Genomic DNA, 20,165 nt, shown 5'->3' on the forward strand with positions numbered 1-20,165 from the left:
CAGAAAAATGCCATTTCCCAACCAACTCTACTAGGTAACTAGATAAATAGTATAACCTCACTTAATGAGAGACAAAGGGGTGTGGAGTGAGAAGGAAGAGCCCGGTGGAGCTAAACATGTTCAGCTTGCATTCAAAGCACCCTGGAGCTGCCATACTCCCTCAATGAGCCATTCAAGTGCCAGACCAGCTTATCTACTGCCTCAGCCCTGCCGTTTGGCTCTCTGATTAGCCACCATCAGAGAAGGGAAAGGAAATAGAAGGGGGCCATATTAGTGGGTCTTCTCACTTGCTGGCTCATCTCTCTTCTGCTTGAGGCAATGTAGGTGAATATCACTGTCGATATTTTGAAGGGGAAGGAGGATTAGCTTCTCCTACGCTCATCCCCCTTAACAGGCTGCTGACTCTGCTTCTAGATGCAAATCCCAAATCCTCTCTTCAGGCAGCCTCTGCTGCCCCCTGGTCACATCCTGGAGCAAGGGTGCAGCCCTCCAGGATCTCACAAAAGAGTAAAATACAAATTAAGGATTAAAAAAACAGAGAGAAAAAGAGAGAAAAGAAAAGGCCCAAACCTGGTACTTTGTTTACCCCAACTCTCACTTTAAAAGAAAAAAAATTATAACCACCCTTTTAAGTTCTATAATTTAAATAACTGAAGGTAGTTAAATAATCCTGCCTGTTGATAATGCAAGGTAAGTCCCTGATCTTACAAACACACTCTCATTATTCTTAAACGCGTGGGGTCAACAAAACTGTGGCTTAATTTTAAGTATATGACTAGTCCGGTTGACTTTATTGGTGCTACTCATATGCTTCACTTTAAGCCCAGGCATGCATATGTGCAGGATGAGGACCCATTTTTTTCTGTGTATAGCTGAAACTAATCAAACCCTCCATAACATGTAACTGGTTATGAGAAAAGGTGTTTCAGGTAAAAAAGAGCTTGGATGTGTTTTGACCGTCTGCCTGTTGTTGTGTGTTGTGAACTTAATTATGTCACAGCGAACTCAAATGTTATCACTTTAGTTTAAATGTGAAACAGCCGCATAAGCACAGTAATGTTGTCTCTGAGCAATACTTTAAAAAAAGGAGAGAGCAGGAGTATTAATCTAGACAATATTGATCTCCACTAATGCGAGGAGAACATTTGGTTACTACACACATTTGGTTACTACACACACACACCACTCCACCCCAGCTTTCAGCTGGAGGTTTTCTCAGGATTTTAGAGATGGACTGAGTTTTATTGTGTTGGGGGGGGGGTGGAGGAGGATTTTTTGTTTTGTTCCTTTGTTCCTGAATCCGATTTAGAGCGACACAAGAGACAATTATGTTCCTCTCCTCCTGACTATCTTTTCCATAGTCTGATATCAGGTTTGGGGTATTTTTTGTGTGGGGATGGAGGAAGTCAAAAGGCAGGGTTAATGAAATTTAGTATAGTCTTTCATGGCTCAGCTGAATTTCTGATGAATAGATTACTCTGGGGCAGAGCCAAGATCTCTGGATCATTTCAGATGGATGGAGCCTGTGGTTGTGTATCTTATTGCTGCATTGGCATCTGCAGGAGGGGGAGAGCTTAAATGCGTGAGCGGGGATCATCTGGTTATTTATGGGATGGGAACAATGTGTATAAAGATATGATCTGACACATACGTCAAAGTAATTCCTGTTCACTGACTTCAGGAAAAATGCATTATAAATCCAGCTACTTAGTGTGCTTGGAATTCTAATACAAAAGGGAGAAAGGTAGCTGCTGTGGAGGCTTTCTCTGTGGTTGCCAAACTCTTTATTTTGCAGTCAGACTTATTTCCTCTGGCTTTTAATTCATTTAACAAAGGTGTTGCCTGGGAAAAAAAAAAAAAAACCTCTGTGTGAGGAAAGATTATGATACTAATAACTCAACCTAATAAGATGCATCCCAGGAGCAGCTCTTGTAATTTCTTAAGATATTATTAATAATACTCAAAGCAGTATAATGTACGTCATCACTGAAACTGAATTTTTGTAAGAGGTTTTAACTTTACCATCTTTCCTACCACCAAGGAAATGAAAGTGCTATTTTTAAGATACTAAAAAAAGGGTTGGTGGGTTTTTTTTTTTAAACCAGTGCTGTCACAGTTTCTTACACTATTGCTGTAGGAATGAACATCTGTGATAGGAATATATGTTTATATGTAATCAAATAGATGGAGTTAAAAATGGCTTTAACAGGCATCGATAACGTCTTTGGGGGCTTTGAGTGTTTTGAGAGTATTATACAAAAGGGACGCTTGGTGAATTATTCAGAATTATTCAAATACTATTTACGCTAGTAGACAGCAGTAAAATTGTATTTAAAGGTCTCCTTTTTTAAGTAGGCTCTTTATAGGGATTTATAAAAAGTGCTCTCTTAATGTGCATTTTTGCCATTAAATACAAAATGCTGTAGTTTACAAAGGTAGATTTATCTGTCTGCAATGATATCCATCACCTTAGTGTCTGACCTCCTCACATATAGTAATGAATTTATTCTCTCAACATTGCTGTGGATAGGGAAGTTTTACCCCTACTTCATAGAGGAAGAACTTGAGGTACAGGGAGACCAAGTGACTTTCCGAGGGACACACAGGGAGACTGTAGCATAACGGAAATTGAACCTAGATGCCCGAATCCCAGTCCAGTGCTTTAAGCACAAAATCATAGGAGGAGGAGGAGGAGGAGAACGTACTATGTATTTTATCTTTTGCATGAGAGGTGCAAACGCCTGTAATATAGAACCCAATACTTGAGAAGAACTTCTGCTAAATGATCCAAGGTATTGGTTGTGGTGGAAACACAACATCTGAGCCATTGCTGAAATAGAGCAGGGAAGGGGAATATAAGACATAAGAAGAATTCTATTTACATAAATATGCAAAGACATCTGTTACAGTCATGAACGACCTGCTGGTTTAGATCATCAGTGGGGGAAACTTGTAGTTAATCAGCACTGCCTACAGTAGCAGGTGCTACTCTAGGCAACAGGAATTACTGAAGAGGTTTTCAGTGAACAAAGACCATCCTGCCTGCCAAGAAGAGACATTTGAGAAATTAAAACAAACAGCAGACTCCTACAAAATTCTTCATTTATAATGTGTAAGCATGCTCTTACTTCCAAACCTTTACATGGTGGTTATGTGTTCGGTGTGGATGTCAGAGCTGTACGGCTCACTTAAAGTACTTAAAGCTGTTATGGTGAATTTTCTGAACCAACTAAACCAGAACAAAAAAAAATTGTCATCGAGATTTAGAGAGAGAGAAAGTCAAATACAAAATAACATCTTAATATATAGCATTCGGCTTCTTTTTTTTATCACAAAGTATACCCAAACTAGTCATGCAAAGCTGTCTTTCTTTTTAAAGGTTATGGTTATTTTAGTAAATCATCCAAGCTTGACTCTTGTGCTTTATGAACCACCGAATACTTGAGACATTACAACTTTTTATTATGCAGAGATGTGTGCATATACATTGTTCTGCACAAAGTGTTCTGCATAATTCCCTATAAATATACATTTACTATTTGTTCTTTTATTTTTTTTGGAGTTGCTTGTAATTTTACTGCTATTTTATTTAAGTTCTCTGAGTAACATTGTGCTATTTTTTGAGGTTACTGTCTGTTTCTCACATGGATAAACCACTAGGCAGAAAACTAGATTATAAAGTTTGGCCTGGAAAGGATTAGGTGTGGCGTGGCATACGATGCATTGACTGTAATTGCCAGTAGTGCTGATCAGAGTGTACTCATACACTGAAGGAGGTATCCAAGAGAACTGTAGTAAAGCTAAAGTACTTTCAACATTTAACAACGCTGTCTTTGCATCTCTCACATACAGTTTAAATCACAACTGTAATAAATGTAAATATTTTAGCCTTTAAAATATTAACTGTGTCCCTTTAAATAATGTTCCTCGGTTCTGGTAGCAAACAATATAGTAAATCAAAATAGAACAAAACCTCTTCTGTTTTCTTCCCCCTCTTTGAACAGAGCGTGGATCACACTTCTTGTAAACCTCATCATATTGAGGTGGGGCTAAGATGAGCATAACCAGTGACGAAGTGAATTTTTTGGTGTATCGCTATCTCCAGGAATCAGGTAAATTACTTGTCTTTCATCAGAACACGCGTCACAGATGGAGAGAGGGAGAGAAGAAAACCAATTTATTGCATTGTGTTCTGTCAACAAAATTGCATTGAGCATTAGAGAATGAAAAACCCAGGCTAAATATTCTCTGCACAAAACCACGTCTTTGAAACCATTCCCCATGGTAATAGGGCAGATATATAAAGGTACAAAAGTAAATATTGTAGTTAGGCAAAACAAGAAAATAAATAGCATTATGTTAACAATGTCGAGTAGAATTATATTATACTAGCCAAAGTAATTTTTGGCAGCCTATGCACAAAGCACAATTACTTAATCCCTTGGGGTTTTTTAGCCACTTAAGAATATTTTAGTCAAATGTCAAATGAAGTGAGATTTTCTGTAAATAAGCTTTTCATTGGGCTGCAGATAAGTACATTTCTAAATGGTTATTTGTGTGTGTAAATATCTGATCTTTGTGCTTAATCAATGTCACTCTGTATATGAATCTAATGGTGCAAGTGGAACTCTGTCCTTGTCTTCCCTTCCCTCTGCTCTTCTGACCGCTCTCTTTTCAAACATAGGAGGGTCTTTTAGAGTAAAACTGTAATCTGTGCTTTTAAAAGATACCTTCAAATTGATGTTTAATTTTAGAGGATCCATTTTCTTTTTCCCAGCCTGCGTCCACTTCCTAGCTAACACCAGCCGCTAGGAATGCTGCTTTGCTGATGTGTAGGGCAACTGCATTGTCCAGGAACTGACACCCACTGTCCCAATAGGGGCTAGAATTGGTCTCTGCATCGGGCTAGAGATAACCAGAGTTAGTTGAAAATTGTTGGATTTCAAAATTTAAAAAACATACATTTTAGCAAAACGTCCCTTTTTTAAAAAAAAACAGCTCTAGGAAAAAACTTTCTGGCCCCATTAGAATAGGCAGATGGGATCAAAATCTCAGCATCTATTTGGAGTGGAAACTCAAATCTGGATCACTGTTTGGAGAGATCAAGGTGCCCCTGTTAGTTATCCCACCATGTATTTCATTGAGGCTTTCATTGGAATTTCTATGTATACTCGGCCTTCTGAGAGGCTAGCACCAGCCTTCTTTCCCCCATCTGCTCAGCACTCACTGCCTGTTTCCCCTCTAATCATCTGGCTCATTGGAACTGGACATGGCTGCTGTCTGTGATCTGGTGATGGAAAGCAAGGGCTGAGAAAAATAAAATTTGATCTAAAACTTCATTTTGAAAAACAAGCTGACTGGGGTTTCACTCTAAAAGGCTTTTGAACATCTGAAAAAGGTGCATAGAGGATACAGTCATACCTTAGAATCCTTAAAATTACTTTCTGTTGTATATTTGCCTTGATATATTGTTTTTAATGTAAATGATTCCACATCACCGTGTTGTGCAATAGTTTTCCCCTATGGGACAGCACAAACCAAAGATGGCAGTCTTCGCCTTCCTGCTCGCCCGCAATACTCACACTGATGCTGTGGAATGATTCAAAAGGAAACTTTATGGACCTCCCGATGAATGGCAAGATCGAAACGATGGTGGAATAAGGCTCTTCTGGATGTTTTTCCTCTACTGTTTTCCAGTATTTTTTAGCCATTTACTGGGGCTACCATGGGGGGAAACCATTGTGTTTCTACTTCATATACTTTTATTTGACATAGAAAGCTATATTTTCCTAACTTTATTATGCGTGAGAGTAAATATAGAGTAACTCCACTGACATCACTGGATTTATTCCATATATAAATTATATAGTTGAGAACAGAACTTGGCACTAATAATTTAAAGGAAAAACTAGCTCAAACCAAACCATTTGGGCCTGGACACTATGCATAGTCCTAGTAGAAGTATCTGACCCAGTTGTGTACAGGTACAATGTTGTACAGTAAAAGGAAACTGCAAGTAATGCTGTGCCAGCAGATCTGTTTTTTAAGAAGCATGTGCTATACAATTGGTATTGACTTTCTGAGCCATGCTTATGCTCTTTTCCCTTATGGAGTTTTAATTTTGTATTTTTTGTAACACAGATAAAGAAATCTCAGCTTGTAAGATGCTTTGCCACCTTCTAGCATAAACAATATAGAAAGACAAGATAGTAAATTAAAAATGTCTAAACAAGAGTTTCTAATGATTGTAAATTTGATATCCTGTGCGTTTTTGTAATATAGTTTGAGTTCAGTCATCTACAGTTGATGGAGTCTGCAAAACCAGGAAATTCCTAGATTTCCATCAATGGTATTGTATGTTGGAATGTGAGCATCCACCCAGCTCACAAAACATCAAGAATATAAATCAAAGAGCAACATCAGAGTAATTTAAAAAGAAAACAGGTGCTCAATTTTCCTTTTCTCTCCTTTAATGTTCTCTTGTGAGAATTCTAAGCTTTTGCCCTTAAAATGTGTGTGAGTAGGGGGAAAAGACAAAAGGAATCACTCACAAGACAAGTAGGCAAAGCCATATAAAGCAGAAATATTCCTGGATTGTTACAAATATTTCACAGCTGTGAGGCAGCAGGTTGCTTGAGGTTAATTCAAACATTGTCATGGCAAAGGTACCTGTAGGTACTGTGCACTTCCTCATGAAAATACTCTAATGACATGATTATGGAGGAAGTTCAAGCCTTTTAAAGTTGAAAAATTCATCAATAAACCTCAAAGGTTACTTTCTCTTGCTTAATACCTTACTAGACCGGAAAGCTTGTACCCAAGAGAATTAAAAGAATTGATTGAAGATCTCTCTTAACCATTATTGTTAATTTTTAATAAATTTTGGATTACTGGGAAAGTTCCAAAGGAATGGAAAAAAGTGAATCTTGTGCCAATATTTTAAAAGGGCAAATGGGATGATCCAGGTAACTATAAACCATTTAGTCTCACATTGATCCTGGTAAACTCATGGAAAGGCTGATAAGGGACACAATCACTAAAGAATTAAAGCATGGAATCATAACTAATGTCAGTCAACGTGGTTTTATGGACAACAGGTCTTGTCAAAAAACTTGATATAATTTTTGATGCGATTACAAATTTGGTTGACAAAGGTAACTATGTTGACAAAATGTATTTAGACTTCTGTAAGGCGTTTGACTTACTCCCACATGAGATTCTATGGGAGTAAAAAATTAGCACTACAGAAAATCAGTGTAGCCCATACCAGATAGTTGAAAAACTGGTTAACTAATTTCAGCTCAAAAAGAAGTTATACATATGGAATATTCATGCAACTGGCGTGTTTCTTGTCAGGTTCCATGGGGATCTGTTCTTGGACCAATGTTCAAGATCTTTTTTTATCAATGATCTGGAAGAAAAGATAAAATTTGCAGATGACCTGAAAATTGGTGAAGTGGTAAATAAGGATGTGGTCAGGTCAGTTTTACACACTGATCTGGATAACTTGGTGAGGTGGGCTCATTTAAACAACAGGTGTTTCAGTTTTAATACAGAAAAATTCAAGGTTATACGTCTGAAACAAAGGATGTAGGTGTTCATGCTTCAAAGATGGGGCCTGTATTCTGGAATACAGTGACACTGAAAAGAATTTAGGGGGCAAGGAAGATCACTAATGGAACGTGATCTCCCTGTGTGATGTAGCTAAGAAAGAGAACACAATTATTGGATGTATAAGCAGGGGAAGATCAAATAAGAGTAGGGTGGGCATATTACCACTGTATATGGCATTAGTAAGCCCATTACTGGAATATTATGTTCAATTCTGATGTCCAGACTTTTAAAAAAAAATGGAAAAATTACAAAGGCTTTAAAAGAGCTACAAAATAATATGAGATCTGAAAAACATTCCTACTAGTGAGAGGTTTAAGAAGCTCAGTCTTGACCCAAGAGACGGGTGGTCACTGCCTACAAATACTTACATGGGGAAGAGATTTCTGATAATAGCACTTTAATCTAGCAGAAACAGGCATAATGAAGCTAGAGAAATTCAGACTAGAAGTAAGGTACACATTTTTAATAGTGAGGGTAATCAACCATTGCAACAATTTACTTAGAGATGTGGTCTATTCTGTATCGCTTGAAATCTTTAAATCAAGACTGGATATCTTTCTAAAAGATATGCAATAGCTCAAACAGAAGTTATAGTCTTGGTACAAATATTATTGGGTGAGGTTTATGGCATGTGTTTTATATGCAGCAGGTTAGACTAGATTACCATAATGGGTCCAAACTGACCATAAAATCTATGAATCTACTTCTCTACCTCAATTCCGGGTAGGGTGATTAATCCTGAAATTCCTTCTTTTTCCCATAACTCTTCAATTTGTAATAACCATAGTTGCAACAATCAATCCTTTGGCGTTGTGGATTAGCAAATATATGTAAAATGAGTCCATTCTGTAGATTATTATTGTTTATAATTTATACTTTGTGTTATCAAAGTTCTTAGGAGCCCGAGGACTATAATCTCATTGTGTTAAGTGCTGTACAAACACAGAACAAAAGACCATCCTTGCCCCAAAGAGCTTATCATCTTAGTCTAACAGAAGAGACAACAGATGGATGCAGACAGATGGGGGGATACAAGAAAACAATGAGACAATATTGGTCAGCATGACTGGCAGTAATATGTGCACACCAGTGGCCTAACCGTTATCAGGATTTTGTAGGCCTCATGGCAAAGGAGGATTTTGAAGTAGAGTAATGAGTTAGTTACGTGGATGTTTATGGGGAGCAACCTCCCAAGCATGAGGTGCATGAGAGAAAACACAAAGGGATGCTTGCTTGAAAATTAACAAGTCGGTGATGTAGGCTGGCATTGTTGGCCAATCAGAGGTGAGAGCGGACATTGTGACAGTGAATGAGAGATGGTAGATAGGGTGGAGATAGACCATGTAGGGTCTTGGCGGTGAAGACAAGTAGCTTTTGTTTGATGCTCTAGAGAAGGGGGAGCCAGTGGAGGAATGCAAAGAGAGGGTGCCATGGTCAAAACAATGGTCTAGAAGAATGATCTTTGCAACAGCATTCTGAACAGATATGAGTGGGGCAAGGCCAGAAAAAAGGTTGTTTCAGTAATTGAGACTTGAGATTATGAGAACCTGGACAATGGCTTTGGCTGTGTGAATGGATATGAAAGGCTGTATCTTAGAGATGCTATGCTACTTATTTCTTCTCTTATTATGAAAAACATATAGGTCTTATCTACCCTACAATTACAGTGTCAACCCTCCAATGCACTAGTTGCCTTAAATATATAACAGGCATTTGATAGTAGGTTTACCAAAAATTAAAAAGTAAACTTCTGTGACTTGTAAAATTTCCCAGGAAATCACATTTTGACATTTCAGTTCTTTTTTGAAAGCATGGTATCTAAAAATATAGAGCATAAAGTGCTTCTCTAGGGGCTGTCCTATCAGTGTTGGATCTGTGTGATGGTTCATCAGTGGCATAATAGTGTTGTTACATGTTGCTTATCTTTACCAGAAAACAAATTCATTAATAGGACCCTCAAATATTTGTCTTAACCTTTTCATGGAATCCCTGTTTTGTTTTGTTTTTTAATGTTTAATAGGTATTCCCCTTTTCCCAGAATAATAGTGTCTGCTTAAACTCTGTGTCACACAGATTCTAAAAATATTTAGCTACAGCTCTGCTCCCCTCCAGGTACCAGTAAATTTCTAGTGCTTCCACACTTCTCCATTACTTTTTTCCAAGTGTAGCACTGTGTGTGTATTATTCTCCCCCTATCCAGTAGAAAATACTTCTGAGAACTGCACATGAGAATGAAAAGTTCAGGCCAAAATTTTCAAAGTTTCTAAATCCATAATTAGGCAGCTGATTTTCAAAAGGGCTGGGGACCGCTAGCCCTGGTTGAGTTCACTGGGATTTGTGTGTACTCAGGACCTCAGAAAATTGGGTCACTTTATGTTTAGGTGCCTAAATATTAATTTAAGGGCTTAACTTTATGTACCCACATGTGAAAATGTTGACCTTGCTTACTAAAGTTAGAGAGACTTGCTATTAGTTTCTTCCAGAATGAAGGAGTTGCAATACCACCCAACCACTTAGAATCCAGAATATAGAGTTCCCACATGCTGCCATGACTGCCCAAAACAGAACAGATGATTATTTACATTCCAGAAAGGACATCAGAACAATGCAATTAGAAACATGTTGTAATTAAAAGAATTCCAGTGACAAACTGAATGGTGAGAAGAAGTAGAAATTGAAAATTCAGGTGCATTGGTATATCTGAGACTTGCATTAATTCTGTCTCATATGTATAATCTAAATACTCTAAACTGAAACAAGCCTTCAGATATGAGTGACAAAGCCATACTTGGCACAAATGCAGCAAAATAAAACTTTTTTTGTCCCTACGGCCCAGCCACTTGTCACTTACAATTTCTTAAAACTATTTCAAAATTAATAATTTTTATTTATTGATTTGTGTTCCTCTTCTGGCTTCTAATGCTCTTTTCTGATGTTCCTTCACTTCAATTTTTTCCACAATATGTTTTTGCTGCCTGAAAAATACCTCCCTATCTATCTCTGGCTTATACTGCTTAAAAAACAAACAAATATCATAGCAGCTGCCTGGCAGTGCCTGTCGTAGTTAAGGTTGCATAACAGTTTCCATTCTTACACTTATAGCTTTCTGAAACTTTAAACTTGAAGTTTTCCATGCTTCCAAAGGTGGATAGCAGACTCTTTGGAGTACAATTAGTATCTGCCACTGCATCCAACTTGATGGTGGGATTGAAACATTCACTGGATGATTTTGCTAAAATGATCAGTAGTGAAATTGTTAGGTGCTGACGTCTGAATATTTACCATTCAACTTCAGAATAGTTATTCGCTCCTCCTCAATGAAGGTGGATGGGACAGCTTGTTTTAAATAGCTGTTTTAAATTTTCTGTTTGGAAACTCAAGAAAACAGCAATGTGTTGTGTGTTTGGCTCATGTTAGAGAGATTTTTTTGCAATTATAAGGGCTAGGAAATTCTCTGTTATTTAAAGCTTAGACTGAGGCAAAAGTTATGCAATAAAAGGGGATTTTGCAGAATCATAGAAACCACAAGGCCCAGTTATTAGTTTAAACTTGTATATGTGGGAGATGGGCTCCTTCCTGCAAATCTTCTAAGGTGAACTAGAGGGGCACACTTCCCCCTTTGTAGTTCCTAAGGTGCACGGGAATATTTTCTTTACAGATCTCATAAAGTTAATGGAACAGGGAGTTCTAATGTTGTCAATTTAAATAGTTCAAGATTATAGTATTTCCATGTGCTCCTTACAATTTCTTGAAAGCCAGCAGAACTTCAAAGTCTTGAACTTTCTTTTAATTTTTTTTAAACTTTGACATTTTATACAAAAATTAAATGTTACGGTTGAACAGCTAAGATATTGAAAGTTAGGAAATACTTAAAGGTAGATTAATACTCTGTCCCTTTTGAATATATGTCATATGACACAATCTTAAATGACATGATCACATACAGTTTCTCAAAGAAAAGAACATACTTTTTTTTCTGTATGCTTAGGTACATATTTATAGCCTTCAGAGTGCTGTGCACTACTGTGTATACTACAGAGTTTGTCATTTTTATGAGAAGTGCATACTTCCCCAAAATACTTCAGATGACGCATAGCATAGAATAATAATAAAAATATTGGTGTATGTAGGACAGCTACATTTGCTTCATCGTTACCTGCCTCATCCTTTGCAAATCAGGAAGACTGTGCTGTTAGTTGAACAGGAAATATAGAGCGTATGGGTTTTGACAAAATTATTCAAATACACACCTTGAAGAATAATTTATTATACAAGAAGCGTAAGTCAGTCAAGGTACTGGACCACTTTGACAACAAAAATAGTGCACTATTCTCATACGTATGAAGTCTGATGATGATGATGATGATTTCCCCCCCAATTCTATTCATTAGCTTCAAAGACCTTTTAAAGAGCCTCTCTAGGAATATGCTTTTAAACAATGTCCCTCAAGTGCTGCTGAATTTACCTGGTGCATGTACAAAGCTCACATCAGCTGCTATATTTCAACATGTACTATTCACGTCTTTTGAAGCCTTCAAATTACAGTGAAAAGGACAAGGGAGCTCAGTAGAAAAGAACTTAATTACATATTGTTTTCAATTAGGCCTTGTCTACACACAAAAGTCCTACCATTTTAACTATGCCAGTATAGTTACAGCAGAGCAACCTCCCTAGCATGGGCTCAGTTATACCAATATAAATGTGCTTATATGCTGATATAGCTTATTCCATCGTTCTATTCTGTGTTTGTACAATGCGTAGCCTATTTCGAGTCCATGACTAGGTCTCCTTGGCACTGCAGTAATGCAAATAGATCATCATAATAATTAATAAATAAATAAACCAGTATAATTGTACCCACACTAGGGGTTATGCTGTGTTTATTATTTTGGTAAAACAGTGCACCTCTAACTGACAGCTATGTCTGTACAAAAACTGTGTTTAGACCAGAACTAAACTGTTCTGTGCCTCAGTTTCCCCACCTGTAAACTGAGGGTAATAATACTTACCCCACCTCACACTGGGTGTTGAGGTTTTGTTCATTAATATTTGTAAAGCACGCCGAAGTCCTCTAGTTGAAGGCGCTGCAGAAATGTTGAGTAGCTTTTATTTTATTTGATCAAAGTGTGAGATAAGGGTGGAGAGTGGGCCAGGAGTTTGTTACTTATTCTGAGTATCTGGACAACAAGAATAAGGTGGTGAATCCAACTTTTCACGTGTTAAAACGAGCCTTCGTGGCAATGTGAAGTCAATTTTTAGTTGTCATGATTTAGCAGAGAGCTGGTCTGTGAGCGAAAAGGCTTATTTACATGATGTCTCATTTTCCATTGGCCCAACCTACTCAGTGAAAAGAGAATTGCTTCTGCAGATGAGCCAAATTTCTGATGAATAGGCGGCTCGATTAAGAGCCAAGATTTGTGACCTTCCAGGGGTTATTTCAGATGCACAGAGCCCTTAGTGTTCTTAGTACAGATGTTGCATCTGCTATATTGGAAAACAATGTTTGAGAAATTGAACAAAATCAGCATTAGTTCAAATAGATATGTCTCCCAATAACTGACCTGATTATTTAAAGAGAAACTGTCAATTGGGTTTTTATAAATTGGCTAATTAAAAAGAAATATTTTCTGTTAGATTATGCTTTATATAGTCTTTTTTTAACTTCTCTGAAAACATTGACAAATCTTCTCCCCATCCCCTCCTTTGCTTCTATTATCTTTTTTAAAAGTAAGGGAAACTGACTATACAGTACATTGGGGACCATGAAACTGGCTGTATTCAAAGTATTGTCAAAAGTACATAGTTAAAAATGAAAGACTTTCAATCCCCCCCCCCACCACCAATATAGTAATCTTGGGTATTACTTGTACGAGTAGCAGCACAAATTTTTCAGACAGAAATGTGATTTTTTTCAGTTGATGTCCCTTTTAAATGAAAAGAGTACTTCATCATTACACTTCCTGATAAATTTTGATGGCACATCACATGGCCCTTCCAGATGTATTTTCGTTCTAATGTATAGTTTATTTATATAACTAATGGGGAATAAACAGTATTTCTCAGTTTAGAACTTTATTATCATCCATAATTCCTCACTCTGCGTGCCACTGTCTTTATTCACTCTGAAAAGATTAAATACATTTAAAAGATCCAGAAGTATAATTAGAAGTCAAGTTCATTTCACTTATGATCAAAGTCAGGTTTGGATCCAGATTAAAGTCAGGTTGGGATCCAGATGTGAAACGGTTTGGTTTCAATGTGCAATTTTTCTCTAATGCATTTTGCCAACCTCTTGTAGATAAAAGCAATTTGGCTTTCATGTTGACAGCACCTTTATGTCACATGAAATAATGTGAGAATCATGATCTCAGTGTGCGCTTTTCTCATAGGCTGACAACATAGAGAGGCAATATATCAATAGTCCTGTTATGAAATCCAAACCCCACATTTAACAAAACAAAGGACAATTTTTTTTTGTCTATAGATACAGAAGCAGAGCAGTTTGGTCATTCCTTGTTCTGGTTAAGTTTTCAGAGGAAACTAATCAACTGTAGACCCTGGCATTTTGTATGTATTGGAGTGAAAAATAATCAACATTATGTACGTAAACTGTTACTTATGTTCCAAATATTTATTTCATATGCACAAATGCCCATATGTGTAAATACATGTTTTGCAAATTTTGAAAACCTGTCCTGCTGTATGTCTTCGTTCACTCTTATCCATTTTGCGTCAGGAAGGCATATTAAAATGTAGTGTAAGGAAAGCAATTCAGAATTTAGCAAGTTCTTGAAAAGGAAAAGAAATACCCTGAGTATCCTGTTCTTCTGCCATCCTCAAAGCCCTACTTTTAGTCAGTATTTCCTTCTAAATCATTTCACAGATTCACAAATTTGGCTGTTTTAAATTCTCTTTGGCCTGTGTCTTGGCATACAGTGTCATATATGAGTATGTGTGGTCATTTTGAAGACAGAAGAACGCAAACAAGTGCACCCTTTTTCAGACGTGCTTTTACCATAATTCCAAAAAAGTTTATAGATGTTTTTAAATTAGACTTTGTAAATTATTAGTCTATAATGAAGATGTATCTATTGTGTTGTATTGAATAAATTATTGACGTGACACATTCTAGAAGGACTTGCTGAATAAATAAGGGTTTACTGAATATCAAAGGCATGGGGGAAATTACAGTATCAATTCTAGGAAAAAGTTTTGGATTGGGCCTACACTTGGAAGGTTTTGCCAGCCTAGCTATACTATACCAGCAAGGTTCTCCTAGTCCGGATGCAGCTCACACCTGCAATAATGCACATTTGCCAGTATATCTTATTCCAGCTAGCTTGCCCACCCCTCCCTTCCCCCACAAAATACTGGCAGAAGCACAGGTTTTCTAGTATAACTACATCTATAGTAGGGGCTTTTGCTGGTACAACTGTGTTGGTCACAAGTCACCACACCTCTGCTATGTCAGCAAACGTTTGTAGTGTAGATCTGGCCTTACTATCTTGGGAACTGAAAAGTCCAAGGTGACCATCTGTAGAAACCATCTCAGTGTTGAAAGCCTTGCTTGTTCATTACTGAGCATCAACAGCAATGTCCTTTTCACTGCTGCTTGCAGGTGGTAATTGTAACTGACGGAAGAACACAGCTTAGAGCAAAACCTGCTAAATATGATCTCCCTTGCCTAAAAATGAGTCTTGAAATGATACACATCCTCTCCTTTAACCTTTGGTTCAGAGGACAGGTCTGGAAGACGATGATATTATTAATGTAGTAAGAGAGGATGACTTTTTTGTAGTGGCCATCGGAGAAGATTGCAAAACTTGCTGATTTGCATAAATAGTTACATTAAAATGCCAGATCAGTGTTGACATTTAATTACAGATTGTCAGGCTAATTTATATGGCGTGATTAAAAGAGAGAATTATTTCAAGCTTTATTTTTTAAAACAAAAAAAACCTCTTTCCATTTTCCTTGTCCTGCCTTCTCCCCCTATCATATTTCTCAAATAGATTTAAACGGTAAAAGCCAAATACTGCTCATCAAAAGATCATTTCCAAGTTTTATTAATCTTTTCCAACATATTTTCCTGCTTCACAAAGACAATCCCTGCCCAAAGCATTCTTTGGCACATCATAAAATAATTTGGGGTTGCAAAGTTTCACTCTGAATTCTTGGCAGATGCTGAGCAGGTCAGATATCCAAGGAAAAGGGTGTAACTTTTAATATTTGTGAATAATTGCTTCTACAAAACTTAGTAGGCAACCATGCACACTGTAATTTTGGCAGCTGACATAAACTACAGCGTAGGATCCTTTCTTTATATTTCCCAGGGACTATGAAAGAACTTGTAATACAGGACACATTTCCCAGGGTTCTGGAAATCATTTTAATGGTTCAGTAACCCTAATCTTAATACAAATGTGCAGGCCCTATTGTTCAGCTGATTTTCTAAAAATATATTTTGACTGCAGTTCTTATTTTACATTGCTAATGTGTGTCCTTGTTAAGTCCTTTATGTAATCACTAAGGTAAGTCTTCAAAAATAAGCAGGCGCTGCCAAAAAAGAGGGAGGCACTTTAGGACATATTACCCAGAATGAAAAAAGCTCAACTTGGAGAAAAATCGGAGTCTGCTGTGAATCATAAACAAGATGTGGTTTAGGATTTGTGCCCACCTTTTAACTGTCTGCATTAAAACAGAACGCATGCAGTGGCTCGAGGCAGCAGAATGATATTAACCGTATGTAAATAGTCTCTTAGAGATACCAGGGTTCCACTTGTGATGCCACCAATTTACTGACACTTGGCTCTGAACAAAAGTATATTCAGAATTGCCCTGTGATAAGTAGAGATTTAATCGGAATCAAAACCACAGTTCTGCTCGTAAATGTCATTGATAATACAACATATGACTGGGTCAGGGAAAAAGAGCAAATGACTATCGCCTGGCAGTTCGGTCACTCTTCTGGGGAACACCCGACTACAAAGACCTGCTCCATTGGAACAGCTTCACCAGGAGAGATGAAGAGAGATTCACCCCAGAATAGCCTGGGAGGGCACTGCCTTGGGAGAGGGGAGACCTGGCCTCAAGTCCCTTCTCCAGAGCAGGAATTCAAACCCTGGCCTCCCACATCCCAAGTGAGTGTCCTAACCACTGGGCATGCTTCCGCCAGCTGTTTTGTGAATCTAGTGCTTTAAAAATGCCTGGAAGCAAAACATTTTGGGTCAAAGGACAGGTTTTGTTTAACCCATAAATGGACTTTTTCAATTCACTGGTATTTTTAGGAAGTTCCAGTTCAAACTAAACTGGCTTAAAAAAAAAAAATCAGAACTGCCAGCAAACTGAAAAATCAATTATTTGCCCAGCTCTAATTAGGGTCCTGGCTTGTACTTTGCAAATAAGTAGTTGATATACCTGCTTTTCACCTCCCTGCCCCAGTAACCCTTCAAAATACTTATTTTCATCCTCATTGTGCATGCTTCTAATTAGTTATTCTTTCAGTGCCTCCTTCCCCTCATCCCATTTGTGGTAGCAAGACTCTTATTTCTTTCCAAGCATCACATCACACCATTCTTCCTTCCCTTCCTTCCTCTGAGATGTAACTCCCAAGACCCAGATGTCAAAATGTGGAAGATATTTTTCCAGAAGTTACATCTGGACCCTTGGCAGGCTCCGCAAGTGGTTGTGCTGGCAGCTTTGGAGGGTTTGGGGACACGGTTAAGCTGCAGATGGGACTGTGTGGGATGTCTTGTCCTTCTGAATGCCACTTTCTTTCGATTCACTTATAATTCTACAGAATGCCTCTACTTGATACGTCTAAATCCTTCGTGAGATTTGCACATAGGCCTATTTATGGAAATAAAGACGGCTCTTTTACCCCCTCATACCCAGATATTTTTTTCTGCAGCCTGTGGTACTAGCCAACTTCCTAATACACATTCCACTCTTACACAATTTTTTACAACAGTTAAATTCACAGTCTTGGTGCCAGTGCTTATGCTGCTTAAAAAAATATTCATGCACTCAGAATCCCAAAATTGCCAGGATCATGCAAACCAGAGCCATTTTAAAACCAGAGTTAGTTTAAAACCATTTTGTAACCCTGCTCTTTTTTGTATCCCCTACCTGTCAAATAGCTTTTAAGGGAACAAAAATGCTTTTTGGGGAAGAGAAAAGGAAGAAATGGGATGGGGGGTCCGTGAAAAAGCATGGTCTCAATAAATAAATTTTTAAAATGTTGGCTATCTTAACTATGATTAGAGCTGGTTAAACCCTGCTAAAAGAATGTGGCAAATATTCATTCATATTCCAAGTGGCTGCTCAGTTTGACAGGGTTCATTCTTCCCCTTTCCTCTCCCCATTATTAACAAATGTAACAAATTCACTTGTTAGGTGGTCTCTATAGGATGAACCCAGGACCTCTGGATCTAAAAGCATCAATCAGCCTTTACTATTTCAGCTACAGGACTAGGATCACGAGTGCAAAAGCAGGAACAGCCACACAAATCTCCATATGAGGAACCACCTTGTTAGTATGAGTTATATAAACATTTGTGAGACTGGGTTTTTATTCCCAAATGTTTGGAGAGTGACTGCACTTCATACAAACACCTGGGATTTGGTCCATCACAAGAATATTCAGTAGATACGATGCACAGTTTGGTGGTCATAATTCCTCGTTCTCCATGTCATTCAGTCAGCGAGCAGTAACAGTGCTGAGGTGACAAGTCACCCGCTGTGAATAATTAAAATGAACAGTTTGCAAAAAACCTAGAGGCTAAAACTTGTTTTTATAAGCTATTTGAAAATTATGGTAAATAAATGTAGTCTGCTCTGGAGGAGTTCACAAACACAAATAAAAACTAAACTAAGCAAATAATTCAGCCAGCTCTAACCAGGACCCCCATGATGGCAGGCTTGGCCTGTGATGCTTCAGAAGCTACTGCTTCCAAAGAGCAGTTGTGTCATCCTGTACACCCATCCAAGTGCGGCAGAATGTACAATAGCTGTTGTCGCGTAAGATAATATTGCACACTAGACAGCTATTTACAGAGTTAAAGGGGTCAGAAAGAGCAAGGTGCTCTGAATGTATGTCAGCTACTTGAATTTATGATTACTGGATCAGCTAGGACAGATAATACTCAACAGCACCTCATTTGTATGTTTATAAGTAAAAATCCTTACCTCACATTTCAGCTGAGACCTAAATCCACTGAAGAGAGGGAATTCTCACTTAGATTGCCATGGCAGCATAACTTTCTCCCACTATTCTCTCTGTGTTTTGGAAATGCATTGCTGCTGTTCCGAAAGTGTGCGAGGTGCATTACAGGAAATTTAAGATGACAAGGTCTTTGCCCCAAAAAGCTTGCAACATGGACAGTTTACCGATGAAGAACAGAACTGTGTTCATTAAAAAGGCAACAGCTAATTGACATACCCAATCCCTTTAAGATTACATACAAAAACTGTTTTAAGAAGTACCATATTCAATGAGAAAATGTATAACCAATTTAGAGGAAAATTCATGTTTATCTCACTTTCTGAGGATGAAGCAAAATGCCTAACACATGAATTTTGTGAAATTGTCAGACACATATGTTTTTGGTGTGAATTAGGGAATATGCATTGTTTCAAAGTAGCCCTTATATTAACATTTTTAGGGTTTTTTTTTTTAATTCTGTTTCCATTGCATTCATTCTAAGCCCATTATCTTGTCCTCCATCAAATCCTTTTTCAAGGCCCAGTTCTTCCACGATTCCTACAAGACATCAGCTAACTAATAATGGCTATATTAAGGAGCTGCCATGTAGAGCTGCTGTGTTTTTTAAAAGGTATATAATGTATGTATAAATTACGCATATTTTGATTGTTTACCTTTTCTCCTCTTTTCACAATATGGCAAAAAAAAAAATGAAAAGAGTTGGACAACACTCCTTTGGGTCTGGTTTCTGGAAGCAAACAGTAATAGCAAAATAATGAATTGGAATGTGTCACTCATAGATGACAAGCCAGTTCAACTGGGAGAAGGAGAGGAGGAAAGAAACTCGTGTGTGGCATTATGTTCCCCCTCTCCCTCCATTTGACTGTTCTTACCTCTTTAATGATGGTCACAACCTCAGAGGGTCCACAATCTCTTGCTACGTGTCTGTGCAGGAATTAATACAACATGGTCCCATTTCCTTGGTGCTACAAGATAACAAATTAATAATAATTTATGGAACAATGTGGAATTACTACAATGATGAAAATTAAATCCAGTTTATGGGAAATAATACACATGGAGACACAGCACTTGTCTACACAGGGACACTCAGGAAAACTAATCAAATTAATGAAAAGTGCATTAAACCCTGTGTGGACACTCTCAGGTCTCGTCTACACTACAGAGTAAGGCAGCTTTATGTCAAACTAACTATAGAAGTGTCTACACTTAAATTTTGCTCCTGCCAATATAAATGCCCTGCTGCTGCAACTTCCTAACTCCACCTCCATGAGCAGTGAGGACACACACCACTGACCCAAGGAGCAAAGTGTAGACATGCACAAGC

The 20,165-nt window shown here is 37.8% G+C and overlaps 1 protein-coding gene across 3 annotated transcripts in view; it reads left to right on the forward strand.

The window, feature by feature from the left end:
- The window catches only part of TBL1X (transducin beta like 1 X-linked), a 253,238-nt gene that overhangs the window by 194,202 nt on the left and 38,871 nt on the right, over positions 1–20,165 (forward strand). For all 3 annotated transcript variants that reach the window (XM_077815487.1, XM_077815494.1, XM_077815503.1), the window contains one exon: positions 4,005–4,112. In XM_077815487.1, coding sequence (XP_077671613.1) covers positions 4,055–4,112 — 58 coding nt within the window. In that variant the 5' untranslated portion in view covers positions 4,005–4,054. The remainder of the gene's footprint in view (positions 1–4,004; positions 4,113–20,165) is intronic.

The sequence above is a fragment of the Eretmochelys imbricata genome, chromosome 1, assembly GCF_965152235.1.
Source record: "Eretmochelys imbricata isolate rEreImb1 chromosome 1, rEreImb1.hap1, whole genome shotgun sequence".
Classification (NCBI taxonomy): domain Eukaryota; kingdom Metazoa; phylum Chordata; order Testudines; family Cheloniidae; genus Eretmochelys; species Eretmochelys imbricata.